We start from the raw sequence: 15,087 nt of genomic DNA, 5'->3' as shown, positions 1-15,087 counted from the left end.
GTAATGAATTGTGATTAACAGGTTAATTTATCATAGACATCTCACTTGGTGGAAAACTGTAAGACTTTAGGACCATGAAAATCAATAATTACTCAGGGCTTTTATATTATTAGCTCTGATGACTCAGTGGGATACTTTAGACTGAAACTTAGACCTTCAACAATTTTCCACATTGTTTCCATGTATTAGTCAGACTGGTGACATGTTTATGGGGGTCACAGATGCACCTGGCCCTGGGGCATAACTGCACTAAGCCACTTATGGTCCCACAATGACCACACGTTCACTCAAAGCATGAAAAAGACGAGCCACATTCTTCAAAGGACACTACCATCCTACATTGTATTCTTAGACTTCATGCCATCGTGTTATGCATAACAACTAAGGAGTGGCGGGGTTTCATCGCTGATTGCTGTTAGATGTCTCCAGCATTTGGCTGTTTCACAACTGGGTATGCGGTTACGATTTGCAGGTATACAGGCCTTTGTGTAAGCGGGGGAAGGGGAATGTGTACGGCTGAGCTGTAACCCCTAACATGGAGACCAGACACCTTCTCACTAGTTACGACTGTATTTTTTCCCATCATGGTGGTCAGTTTTAATTTCACTTAACAAGCATCTGCTTTCAGATTACGGCTTACTTCTCGGTCAATGAAAACAGTGTCACTTTGAGTGTCTAATAATGCACCAGTTTTTCTTTGTATGAATCTGCAACGGATGACACCCACACTTGAACACTTGATCATTGACATAAGGGCGGACGGTCCTTCTCTGGCAACATTCAGTGGCTATCTCAGATGTATCATTCTGTGTTTCATTTTCAGTAGTCACCGGTCGCCCTCTCCTCACCCCACTGACATAATTATAGTCGTGAAGACATGTGGGGTGCCTTCTCATGCAGACATCAAAGATGAGGCGGTGTCGACATTTCTTTACACCGTGACCTGATTTCAAACAGCCATAACACAATCTGTTGTCCTTCACATATGTCCTGCAGCCTGTCAGAGAGCTTTTCAAGAGTTTCTGGCACAACATGCATAATGATCTCCACCGTCACCGAGGTTCACCGTCTTCTACCGTTGTTAAGTTTCGGTTCTTGTATGGGTTGACTGTCCTTTCAAAATAAAGCAGTTCAGTTTTACAGGAAGTTATAAAATAAAAGCCACAAACCAAATGACAAAGGTTTGAAGTAGGCACATTTTGCAGGAAAAAAAACAACATTCTGAGGACGTCACTTTACATTAGCATTCAACATAGATCACCTGTCAACATGGTGACCCTGTAGTTTTCAGGGTCATTGCTTATAAGGAGGCGCATGCACTTTGGTCATACTGAACAGTCCATCCAGGAATTCACAGTGTTTTAGTCACATCGATTAATTCAACCAATCTACTGTGAATTCTGCATGATTCTGCAAATAAAAACATCACAACATGCATCACACTATTCTTAGAAAACATTTTCAAGCTAGAAACTTCACAAAAAGAAATCCTGAAGAGACTGACTTAAGTTGGAGATGCATGCTGACATATTCTAAGCTTTCTGTTCAAATTCCAGAAATAGCAAGGAGGAACTGCTTGGCATTATTTTACCATTACATAATTTGATGTGGAGGAGTTTAGAGGTTGGATAATTGGATCAACAAAGTGTGTGACATGTTCACATCTATAGTTCAAAGTGGGGCCTGTGATCCATATCGTAATCACTTAATCTCCATAATGACCACATCCTCCCCAACTACTATTAGCCTACTTCAGGTTACTTAAACATAACCACACTGATCAGAAAACAGCCGTATTTGCCTTTTGATAAACACTGTCAAGCATTTATTTTGTTGTTTAAGAAGAACTTGTTAAAATAAGTATGAGGAATCAAATCAAATCTGTATAGTAAATAATATAAAACCTTCAAACAAGAAGGAGGGGGGTCAATATTTCTACACAGCACAAAGAATAGAATGATTGAAGAAAGTAAAAAGACATAAACTTAAGCTTCCTGTCTGGCTTTTGCAAGGCACCGTACATGACACAAGTTGAATGCAGCTTTTCAATGCCTAGTGCATGAAACTTCAGATGTTTCTCTGGTCATTTCCCAACACTTTGCTGCAGCCTCTAAACTGTTGGAATGAACAAAATCTTTTCTGATAATCATGAGATTCTCTCTCTCTCTCTCTCTCTCTCCCTATCTTTGAAATTGTGATAATTAAAATATACACATTTTATAAGATTGTTTTCATGTTATGAACATTTTTAAAAATTGTTTTATAGACACAGTATCAGTACTCTACCCAGACAGAACCCAGCCCAGTCTCATTTTTCCCTCTGATTTTTATGGTTCTTCTCCAGCAACAATTGGGACTGGGAGCATAGTGTTTTCAGGTTGTCCATCCATCCCATTATTTTAAACGCTATATCTCAGGACTTTCCTAACAATGGGCACAAGGATCCACTTGGGTGCAAGAATGAACTGTTTAGATGCTTGTGGTCAAAGGTCAAAGTCAGTGTGACCTCCAGTCTTTCTTAATTCTTGTTAATGTAGTGTCTCACGAATGCCTGCAGGAAATTTAATGACATTTGGTACTAACATGCATTCAGACTGATGAATGAACTGATGAGAATATGGATAGTTTGTATCTAAACTGGTACTTGAAAGATTGACAGAGGCATAAAACTGTAAAGCTGTAAGTAATTCTAGTTTATTTGAATAGTTTTGGTAAAGAGTTTTTCAGGTTTAGTTTTATTTATTTATTGGCTCCAGTGCTCTTATGTAAGATACTGCAGTTGTGCACTGGTGCTCTCTTACCAGGCCAGTTTGTGTTGTCATATTTGGCAGTAACCATTTTTTTTTTTACAGCTTTTCACATGGATTCTGGCTCACACCTTCACAATGCCTGCCCCAAGACATTTTTAGGAAACACTCCAGAGTTACTGCTCTACTTCAGCGTTTTCTATGTCCATCATTTTACAGAGCAAAGATTGTGATATGTGATATATGTATGCTGTTACCTGTTTGCATTTTACTAATATTGCAGTGGGATGAAAAAAGTAAGAAAGAAACGGAAAAAAGAAAACAAGACCAAGTTAAGCAGTTCATGTAACACAGACCCATTCAACATTGTTTGCAAGACAGTCCTGGAGGGTGGGGTTGGGGAGGGGTCTGCGACTTGAATTAAATCCTCAGCAGCAAATCCTTCACGTTTGTCTTCACCTGACACGCTTTTTATCATATCACAACACGGTATTATAATTCTACTAGTGCTGTCCATGTACTCACTCACGCACATGCCTTGCAGCATGTTGCCCGCACTAGCAAAACTAAGTCATGCCCGAAAGTATCAACCTGAAAACAAAACAGTCATGAGTACTGGTAGTACTAATTATGCAATGGCCAGACACTATTTGAAGACAAACACTGTATCTCCTCATTGTGCCTAGAAACCAGACAGGGGAGCAATTTATCCTGTCTGCTATAACAAAAAGAGATGTTTTGATGTTATGAAGGTGACACGGTGCTATGATATAATACAGTTCCATTAAAAATGAAAGATTTTACTTTCAGACCTTTTCTCTGATGTAACTTGAACTCTGCATGCCCTCATGTATATGATACAAGAGACTTTTTCTAGTCTTCACACGATACACAACCATCTGTCTGCTCAATGTTTCACTCGTGCTCACACTGCTACAATTTGTTATTTTCCTCCTGATGTCATTTTTGTAGTATTTTGTTTGATCTGTTACGTAACCTTTAATTCTACTCATTATGTATTTATTTAGTTTTGCAAACAAATGTTTATTACACACTGATTCATGTGATTTAGATCTTAATTACTTTATTTCGTTGCTTTTAAACCTTAATAGCAGAGCCATCTACAAAGCAATACATTGCAATACAATAGGTGTCATACTATAACATTTATTTCTGTAGCATAATAATTGAGCTAAAGATTTATCATTTTTAAATAAGCTATTTCCATTCCCATTTATCAGGGTGTCGCCGCATGGTAAAAATCTATTTTGTGCAGACTTGTGTGAAAATATTTCCTGGAGGCTTGTGATGTGAAACGGATGCCTGTTTATAGCGAAACAACATAACAGATAACACTGAAATCTATGTGTACAGCTACATTTTAGATCCATAATTTGCACATGTGCACAGGTAGTTTTTTTTTCAACAGCTCTCACAGATGCTGGTGTTTAGGTGAAGCATGCAGGACACAGCGATGCATACTTTGGAAGATAGTGTTTAAGTACTGCTTGTTGCTCAGCTAATTTTCTGTTTGCAGGTGATAAACACATGCATTTGCATACTAAAACCATTTTGCAATTTTTTGTTAAAATCCACTCTTAATATTTTATATGAGGACGCCATTAAAACCAGTGTTTGTTTTTTCATTAAAAACACTGGTTTGTGTATAAAAACATAATTTATGTTTCTGATTGTTAATGCTGTGCTACTCATATAACTGCAAGAAAGTCTCTGTTTAAAGAGCAGTGATGCAAACGTTTTATATTATATAAAGGTGCTGGTCATATAATTAGAATATCTTCACAAAGTTGATTTATTTCACTAATTCCATTCAAGAAGTAAAACTTGTATAATGTATACATTCATTCCACACAGACTGATATATTTCAAGTGATTATTTCTTTTAATTTTGATGATTATAACTGACAACTAATGAAAACCCCAAATTCAGTATCTCAGAAAATTAGAATATTACTTAAGACCAATACAAAGAAAGGATTTTTTCACACTCTAATCAGCTAATTAACTCAAAACACCTGCAAAGGCCTTTAAATGGTCTCTCAGTGTAGTTCTGTAGGCTACACAATCATGGGGAGACTGCTGATTTGACAGTTGTCCAAAAGACGACCATTGACACCTTGCACAAGGAGGCCAAGACACAAAAGGTCATTGCAAAAGAGGCTGGCTGTTCACGGAGCTCTGTGTCCAAGCACATTAATAGAGAGGCGAAGGAAAGGAAAAGATGTGGTAGAAAAAAGTATACAAGCAATAGGAATAACCGCACCCTGGAGAGAATTGTCAAACGAAACCCATTCAACAATGTGGGGGAGATTCACAAAGAGTGGACTGCAGCTGGAGTCCCGTATGCAAGACATGGGTTTCAGCTGTCGCATTCCTTGTGTCAAGCCGCTCTTGAACAACAGACAGCGTCAGAAGCGTCTCCCCTGGGCTAAAGACAAAAAGGACTGGACTGCTGCTGAGTGGTCCAAAGTCATGTTCTCTGATTAAAGTAAATTTTGCATTTCCTTTGGAAATCAGGGTCCCAGAGTCTGGAGGAAGAGAGGAGAGGCACAGAATCCACGTTGCTTGAGGTCCAGTGTAAAGTTTACACAGTCAGTGATGGTTTGGTGCCATGTCATCTGCTGGTGTTGCTCCCCTGTGTTTTTTGAGGTCCAAGGTCAACGCAGCTGTATACCAGGACATTTTAAAGCAGTTCATGCTTCCTGCTGCTGACCAACTTTATGGAGATGCAGATTTCATTGTCCAACATGACTTGGCACCTGCACACAGTGCCAAATCTACCTGTACCTGGTTTAAGGACCATGGTATCCCTGTTCTTGATTGGCCAGCAAACTCGCCTGACCTTAACCCCATAGAAAATCTATGGGGCATTGTGAAGAGGAAGATGCAATATGCCAAACCCAACAATGCAGAAGAGCTGATGGCCACCATCAGAGCATCCTGAGCTCTCATAACACCTGAGCAGTGCCACAGACTGATCGACTCCATTCCACGCCGCATTGCTGCAGTAATTCAGGCAAAAGGAGCCCAACTAAGTATTTAGTGCTGTACATGCTCATAATTTTCATGTTCATACTTTTCAGTTGGCCAATATTTCTAAAAATCCTTTCTTTGTATTGGTCTTAAGTAATATTCTAATTTTCTGAGATACTGAATGTGGGGTTTTCATTAGTTGTGAGTTATAATTATCAAAAATGAAAAGAAATAAACACTTAAAATATATCAGTCTGTGTGGAATGAATGTGTACATTATAGAAGTTTCACTTCTTGAATGGGATTAGTGAAATAAATAAACTTTGTGAAGATATTCTAATTATATGACCAGCACCTGTATTTCTTATTTTCTTACATACTTAAGTTGAGAAACAAATACACGTGTGGATTATACAGTAGAGGTAATTCACTCAGCTACATAGCTACATGAAACTAAGCTTATACTTCATAGCTGTTTCTTAACTGGTTCTTAGTTAGTGCAGACTGCACAGCATGAGGTTTGTGTTGTGTTGTGTGGTGTGTTTGCCTTAGACACAAAAGTGAGTGTAGGCACGCAGATAGCATAAAAATGTACTTATAGACACATAAAATCATCGAAGAACAAATAATTAACATATTTTTGTTATTTGCATTATGTGCATTAATGTTTAGACACGTTTTGTGGTTGTTGCATGTATCCTAATTAATAAGAAGAATTCATTGTATATTTGAGGTTAATTTGGGAAGTAGTCAGTGAAGTAATTCAGGAATTACACATTGTTTTCCCTGTAAATAATCTTTGGTATTGCCCACTAAAGAGAGGCAGAGGATCCAGAGGCTGGGGAGGCAGCTGAAGGAAGAGCTTCTTTGCTAAAATGGTTTTAAAGCAGAAAGTGACCAAGTGAATCATCTGCACTAAAATATTCGGTTCCTACACATTTTTTTTCCAGTGAGTGTTTTCATGACTTTGTGTCTCTTGTTTAAGAGTAAGTTAACACCAGCTTAAAAATACTCGCCAACCACCTGAAGTGCCTCAGTAATGTAGCAGTGATAGACATGGCAGAGAGAAAGTGGAATGATGCAGAGGGTGATCAGAGGTGTAACACAATTGAAGCTCTTAACCAGAAGAGGTCAGTGAAACTGCTTTTCAGCTTGATGTTAAGTTACTCTCTGGAGGTAAACACGCGAGTTTAGATTGTCCTCACCAGAAAAATACCATCAGCTGTTCAACATTATGTGTTTATATTTTCATCAGAAGCAACCTTTTGTGATGTGGCCAGGGCAGATTAAGTACCTGTCTCATTTATTTGAGTGAGGCCAGTCTATAAGAGCAGCAGTGGGACAATTTAGATGACCCCAGCAATAAAACACACAGTTAAAGCTACAGTATGCAACGTTTTAAACACTTACTTTGGAGAGTTGGAGTGTTGTTAATGTCTCCTGTAACACAGATTCAGAAAACAGCATTGGCAGCAGAGCAGAGATATTCCCTTCAAGGTTTTGAACAAAACAAAGAAGGTCAAACCTTGTGCTGATGGGTACTTGCCCGTATCTATGAGACGCTGCTGGATTTGACACAACATCAGTATTTGATGCCCTGGTGGCACTGAATTTAAGTTGTATGATACATCTAACATAGCTATAGAAAAGTTGTAGCTGGCTTAGCAACATATCATTATTCTACAAGGAACTGTAGTGTGAAATACATGAAAGTGCACATTCAAGCTTAGTGATCTTCACATTGAAAGATAAACTGATAAATAAACTGATTATCGTGTGTCAGAGTATTACAGCATAAATCTTAGTGCAGTGACTGAACATCTTCAAAGCGTCTTCACATTTCTCACCAGTACCTGAGTAGCATCAGGTGTTATAGTTGGGGACACAGATGGGTGTAACCTGACATTGCTACAGCTCTGTAAAATCTCTTAGACAGGAGGTCAAGTGGTCGGACATAAATAGTGTCTAAATCCGAGACAGATGATCGCGCTTTGTTTCTACTCACTACCAAATAAAATATAAATGTGTCTCTAAATCTTTAAGAAACAGTTTTTGCATGCAGGTTACATTCACACACTGAACTATAGCAGTGGCAGATCAGAAATATCGCCCATAATATAAGATGACCCTGAGTGCTACTCAGTTACAGCATATAACATACATATTTTGAACTCGCTATAAGGTCTTATTCAAACTGTGCCATTGTTGCTCCTCCTCTGTAAAGTCTCTCTTTGTATGGATTGTGATGAGAGTGATAAAGTAGCATAAACCTTGAAGATCATTTTATTCACGTACTGTTTCAAATCAAACATGTTTTACAGACATTTTTAAGAGTTGCAACATAGTCTGACCATCAACCTCGCTGTCTTAGAGTGTTTTCTCTGTCTTTGCTTCTCAAGGAAAAACATTCAACCTCAGAAATAAAAAGACTTTTCCCACATGCTGTGAAAACAGGATTATTAGGAAGAAGGAGGTTTACTGGGTCAGATTGTTCAAAAATAACACTAATTGGTAAAGTGCACCTAAGTGAAGAGACAAACAAAAGAGAAAGTAGTAGAAGGGTTTGCTTTTTTCTCCCTTTTGGGGTCATCTAGGCCTGACTGAGACCGACATGTATGACGAAGAGTCAGCAGGGCAGTGAAGTGAGGACGCTGAAGGTATGCAGAGCCTTCAACATAGACAGACATTTCTCAGTGTGCTGAGGAAAGGGCTCTGATATTTAGTGGTGATGACAAGATGGCTTAATATCTTTCTTTCACAACAATGAGAACAGGAATTATGCCCTTAAAGTAGCTTGTTTTCTGTCATCACCTTATTCTCCCTTTTTCTACTCCCCAACAATTGCATCCTCCGCTGACCTTTAATTCTTTTTCTCATCATCTTCCTGTTGACAGCTTTGCTCCTTCATGTCTGCAGACTGAGTCAAATGTCACTTTTCTTCTGTTTTTGTCTTGTTTTCAGAGATGACAGATTCATTCTAAAAAACAGTGCTGTTAATTGCTCAGATCATGTCTTTTGAAAATTGCATTATTAACCAGCTTTAAAAGAGACTTACTGCCCACTTTTAACGCTTTTCCACATGAAAGTGCAGCTTCTTATTATCCCTGACCACTTTTTCCTCCATATCACTGTCTCCTAAATTCAGTCGCCATTCCCATACCATCTACTTTTTTTTTGCTCCCCCGTTCCTTCACTGAAAACAAATTTAAATGCAAACAAGGCAAATCTGCCTAGCATGTCCTCCCACAGGAAAGGCATTAAAAAAAGCAAATGAGGGGAAAATCATTGCAATCTCTTCCTCTACGGTATACTGCCTACAAATGTGGAGCAGAAATGCACATGCATGCAAGTCATTTTGCTTACAGTATTGCTTATGATAGTAATCACTTACAGACTCCTTTTACAAAAAGATTAACTTCCAGCCGACATTTCCATATGTAATTATGTACATGTGAATAACCTTGTGAAGAGGTGTCCAAACTTCACTTTCCCTATTAAAAGGGAAAAAAAGCAGTTTAACATCCGTTTTTGTTCATTACCCTTTTAACTGGTACAACCAAATAGGTTGCTACTGAAAGTTGGTGTGTATGCTTTCATCTGGAAATTAAAAAAAAATGAAGGTCTGTGAACAGTTGGTTGCCCAAATTACACCCCATACCCTGGGGCTTCTGGGTAAATTAAGTTGTAGTGTTTACATTGCTCCAAACCTTGAAGAAAGATTGCAGTGTTCAAGTTTAGACTCTCATTTGCGAATGATTATGAAAAGTGATCATCAATATAATCCAAGGCTTAGGTAACAGATGGTTAAAAAAATCCTCAAAGGTGTGCCAGGATTCATTTGTCTACGCTCCCCACAGGTGAAACACTTGTTTGCAGCTTTGTCAGTGGTGTTCTCCTCCTTATCAGGCTGATGCTGGGGAAAATTAAACAGCCAGCTCTCTCACACACACAGATCCTGGGTTTATGCCAACACAGGACATGAGTAGCAGTGGCTGCTTATCTAGTTCTCATGCATAAGCAGCACTGTGTAGTTAGAGAATTCATAGACCTACAGTTAAATGATCTATCTTTTCATTTTTGTTGATAATTGCAGCACCAAGTGTTTTCCTTTCTGTACCTCTGTTAATAAATTAACGTTGATTTAGTGATGGCTAATTTTTTTCTTATTGTTTGTTGCAGATTCATGCACTTAGAGTCTAGTACCACCACAACCATAATTAAAATGATCTCATTCTCCAGCTGCTCATTGCACAGAATTGTTCAAAAATAGGCTTCAGTTGTTGAAGCATAAATTCTTGCAAGCGGATATAAAACTTTTACTAGATAACGATCCAAAGCCTGAGCAGTAGTAATTTTCTAGCAAGGTCTATTATTAATTTGCCTTCTCAAATGAAGGTCTGGAAAAATTCATGAAAGCAAACAAAATCAAACTCATGGAACCAGAACATGAAGCTGGGTAAGACAACTGGGAGAAATAATAAGCAATATAGAATCATTAACATTAAATAGTGTTTTGTTGTTAATATGGAAGGTGAAGTCTGAATGTTGCCTTGCCGTGTCTCAATACTCATTTCTGTAAAACCTGCTGTAGCTTCAATGTGAGATTATACAAGCTGACTGATCTTTTATTGCGCTCTTTTTATTTCATACCTCTCTGGGCGCGAATTCATGCATCCTTCCAACTCCACATGCTTTATATGTGGGACATGGATGCCTACACGCATAGAGATTCTATACAGACCAAAAAATGTTTCTGCTTTGTCACATTTGAAGTACCAGATAATAAAAAGGACTATTCTTTTTTTTTGTAAAGATGGATAATCATTGCTTTTCATTTTGTAGCACATTCCTACTTCCTGTTAAAGCACATCAAATGTTGATTGATCACTTCAATACTATGTGTGTGTGTGTTTTGCTATTAAATTTGGTGAAGACTTTGGTAAATCCTTAATGTGTAAAACTTTAAAGTTCAGCAATGCCAGGATAACAGTCATATTTTGGGTATATAGGTAATGAATAGGTTTTTGGTTTTTGTGTTGTTTGATTGTTTGTTTTCTTCTCCGTGAGCTTATCCCATAAGCTCGTGGCTGCCATAGTGGATCATTCTTCTGCACATTAATTAGTCACAGGTTGTTGTTTTTTTAAAATGAACACACTCCTGACGCACCCCTCACCAATTTTACTGGGCTTAGGACCAATGCTTAGGTTTGCACCTAAAACCTAAACAGCTGGGTTTGGACAGTTCAGTGTCCAGCCCAGGGACACTTTGACATGTGGCCAGGGGGAGCTGGGGTACAACCCATCAAACATATGGTCAACGGGGAGCCACTGCCAGCCCCGGTAACATCTAGGTAATAGGTGTATAATATTTCCATCATAACCAGGTAGTGGGGTGATAATATTTCTATAATAATGATGTTACCAAGTTATTATTCTGTACATAGTAATAATTAAATTATATCATGTATTTATGAGATAATAATGTGTGTAAGCGTGGTATAAACAATTTCTATAGCTGGGTACTCATACTCATATGAGGAATAATGTGGAAACAAATTGGTATGAAAATTAACTGTAAACACTCATGGTAGTTCATATGTAATAACCATGAACTCCCTTAAAAAAATAACATTTTGTATTATAAGTTTGTTTTCGTAAGAATTGTTGACTACAGGATCAGTTCAAGACACAATATTAGCATGAATCAATTTAATTTAATTAGATTTTCTTTAACATGTTGCTTTGCTTCCTCTTCTCCCTTCACACATCTCATTTCCCCTCTAGATCAAAGCAGTTAATTATACCAAGATACACCCTTTTTTATATCATAAAAAAAAAACTATATCCGCTGACATAAAGGGGGCAGGGTTTGTGACCAATTCACCTACCTTGACTTAAAATGGCTTCACTACTGTGGAGCTGTCATATCACCCATCTTTACCGACACAAAACTATGATTAAATTAAGCAGAAACACGTAGTTTTTACAGCTCTTAATTGAGGTTATTACATAGAAACTACCAGGTGCGTTTCCAGGTACAGATGTGTTACACAGGTGTGTTGCACAGTTATTACTTCAGTAATTACCATACTTTATTATTTTATTATGAACATAATAACCCTGTTTTGTTGTTATTTCAAAAAATTATATCTTTCTATCACTTAATATTATTAATGTATCACGCCAGTATTAGTGAGGTCAAACTAATTTGGGTGGGTGCAGTGCTATATTTTGTGTCCAAATATCTGCAAATCTAAGAGTCTGGTTTGGCTTCGGGGACATTTCAGTTTCTCTTACTGTGTAACTTACTTTTCTTGAACAGTGCTTTGACTCTAGTATTTGGTAAGTTGTACACTTGTGACCTTGTGAGCATACTGTAGCAACACCTTTTAATATTTCTCTTGTCTTTTTTTTTCCAATCTACTGTTTCCGCGTGTGGTTGTGTTTCACCATTTAAAACATTTTGCTACAAGCTACAAATGCTTTGTGGAATTTGTTGCGGTGTCTTCTTTGTTGGCTTCTGTTTTGTTTGTTTGCATGTGCAGAGTTGCCTTTACATTCTTGGCCCCACTGGTTACTTATATACACGTTATGTAAGTTGCATTGGATCACAGACTTAAGCTCGGTGTACAGTGCTACATTACAGATGGAACAGGACTATAGTTGCACACTTTGTAAAATATCATGGACAGCTTTTGTTGGACCATTGAACTTCTCTTCATAGGTTGTTTTTGACCATTTTATGAAACCACCACTTTTATTTTTAGTTATTTATTTAATACTGCAAATAATTGCAGAAGAGTAACTTGAAGTTGAAGTTGGTCTTTTGATCATGACCACCCAAACGCCTCCCATTCTTCTTTATAATAGACAGAGTGTTCTGTGCTGTTGCACTCTGACACTTTAATGATGAAGGAGCGAGTCCAAAGTTATGTCTCTACGATAAAAAAGAACCTTGTGTCCTTGTAGAGAAGCTACTAAATTATTCTTTTCACTTTGTGCTTCATGGGGCATACTGACAGTTTTAGGTTCACAGACGCACATCGAAGCCACATAAATAACACTATACAAGAGGAAATGTAACTATGAATAAATTTCAATGCACAGTGCACTATATGTTTGACATGGTCTGAGCTGATGGATTATACTGGACAGTATCCCTAATCACACTTAGTCATATCTGAGAACAAGACACACAGGACTCCACACTCCACCATTCCCACTATCAAGGTCTCAAGGTCTGCTGAATACAGAACAATAAGGATTTCCTTCTGCATTGTGCACTGAGCATAAACTGTGGCCTGCAGATGACCTCTGGAGGCATCTGTAGGTGAGACCTAGGAGATGTTCTGCCCTATTTTATCTAAAATTACTTTTGCAATTTTTATCTGTGTTGTTTTTGACAAACATAGCAGAAGCCTACACCGTGTATCAAATGGTTATTTATGGCACATGGTTATATGGTTAGATTTGACGGAGGGATAATTCAAAGAATCTGAGTCTAAACGAGATAACCCCCCCCCCACACACACACACACAGACACACATAAACACACACACAAATTATGTATGAATGTTGGAGAGTCACCTAGATGGACCTGCGTGCCTTAGTTTCACAGAATCTCAAATGCTGTGTCCACAAACTTTTCCTTCTACTCTGTCAAAGTAGCCATCGGTATTGGCAGAGCAAATGTGCTGTTCCTGATAAAACTTTGTCAGGGGTGAGGCAGTCAGCTGCTGAGCAGAGGCTGAAAACATTTGGGTTGTAATCTCAAGCCACCGTGCCATCAGTCACACCACACTGGACCTGGTTAGATGCTCCTTACATCTTGAGGAATAGTTTAGTGTTTGCACAATTAGAGTGACGTTCAGCACTTAAAAATGCAACACAAACTGCATTTTGTGATTACTTAACACACATTAGGTCATTTTCAGAGAGAGAAACACTGAATGGAGCAATGCGCCCCGTCCTATTTTAGCTGCATTATTGACGCATTTTGCAAAGTGATTTAACTTTAACATACATAAATACTGGAAAGACTGGACTATGAATGCAGTCATTTCAGATGAAATACCTTCAAAAGTGGATAAACTCTGCTCCTTTTTTCTATTGCACTGAACCACTGCAACAGAAATGTCCTTATCCATGAGCACATGCAGGCAAATCCATTGTGCTGGGATGATGAGATGGGTGAAACCACCACAGCCTCTTTACAGTGTTAATAGAATAGTATAATTATGATGTGTTCAGCATAATAATACATGTGACTCATCTCACAACTGTAAAATATATTCAAGGAAACTGAGACTGTCTTCCTGTTTGTGTCTTCCTCTCCAGGGAATGTGTTTGTGGTGAGTTTGGCATTTGCTGACCTCGTTGTAGCCTTCTACCCCTACCCGCTGGTACTTTATGCTCTCTTCCATGATGGATGGGCACTGGGAAACACACAGTGCATGGTAAGACCACGTCAGTTAGAGCAGGGTGAAGTTTGCTACCACCACAACACCAGTGATCAGATTCTCTGCGCATTCTGATGCAAACACACGATTCTCTTTCTGTTCAGGTCAGTGGTTTCCTTATGGGGCTGAGTGTCATTGGTTCCATTTTCAACATCACTGGGATTGCAGTGAACAGATACTGCTACATCTGTCACTCGTTCTCCTACAGTCGCTTGTACAGCTATCGCAACACTCTGCTGTTTGTTGCCTTAATTTGGCTGCTCACGGTAGTGGCCATTGTCCCCAATTTCTTTGTTGGCTCCCTACGCTATGATCCTCGGGTCTACTCCTGCACCTTCGCCCAGAACGTCAGCAGTTCCTACACAGTGGCGGTAGTGGTGGTTCACTTCCTCGTTCCCATTGCAGTGGTTACTTTCTGTTATCTCCGGATCTGGGTGCTTGTAATTCAGGTCAGTCACTTGCTTCTCTATTCGGCTATTTAGGACTTAATAGGCCACATAAGGTAATAATACAGCAGACATTTGAATAGAAACCTAATAAACCTGTAAACATGCCATCAGCTTAGAATATTGCAGAAATCCCAATGGGCCAAATAGTACAACGATCCAGCCAGGGTTACGCAGATTGGACCTCGAATGCATTTTTATTCCCGGTTTAGAAATTTTGACCTTTAATTATTTAACCTTTCTAGATGAGTCTGTGTATTTTTCACTGTACTACAACACTGACAAAACACTGCACATCTTTACATCACTGAAACTTTCTTAGTACATAACATTTGAGCTCAGCACGCTGATCTTTGATACGAGTAGGTGTAGATTTAAAATAAACTCCAAATACTGCAGAGATTTGGTTAAGTCAGTGCTTATGATCTCAGCTGAGATAT

The 15,087-nt window shown here is 38.5% G+C and overlaps 1 protein-coding gene across 1 annotated transcript in view; it reads left to right on the top strand.

Moving 5' to 3' along the window:
• mtnr1bb (melatonin receptor 1Bb) overlaps window positions 1–15,087 on the top strand; it is a 29,357-nt gene that overhangs the window by 11,059 nt on the left and 3,211 nt on the right. The window contains exons 2-3 of the mRNA XM_067492328.1: window positions 14,080–14,198; window positions 14,306–14,650. Of these exons, the coding sequence (XP_067348429.1) occupies window positions 14,080–14,198; window positions 14,306–14,650 (464 nt within the window). The remainder of the gene's footprint in view (window positions 1–14,079; window positions 14,199–14,305; window positions 14,651–15,087) is intronic.

This window comes from Channa argus, chromosome 22 (genome assembly GCF_033026475.1).
Source record: "Channa argus isolate prfri chromosome 22, Channa argus male v1.0, whole genome shotgun sequence".
NCBI lineage: Eukaryota > Metazoa > Chordata > Actinopteri > Anabantiformes > Channidae > Channa > Channa argus.
Note: the sequence above shows the minus strand (reverse complement) of the source record. Positions and strands in the feature narration are given on the sequence as shown.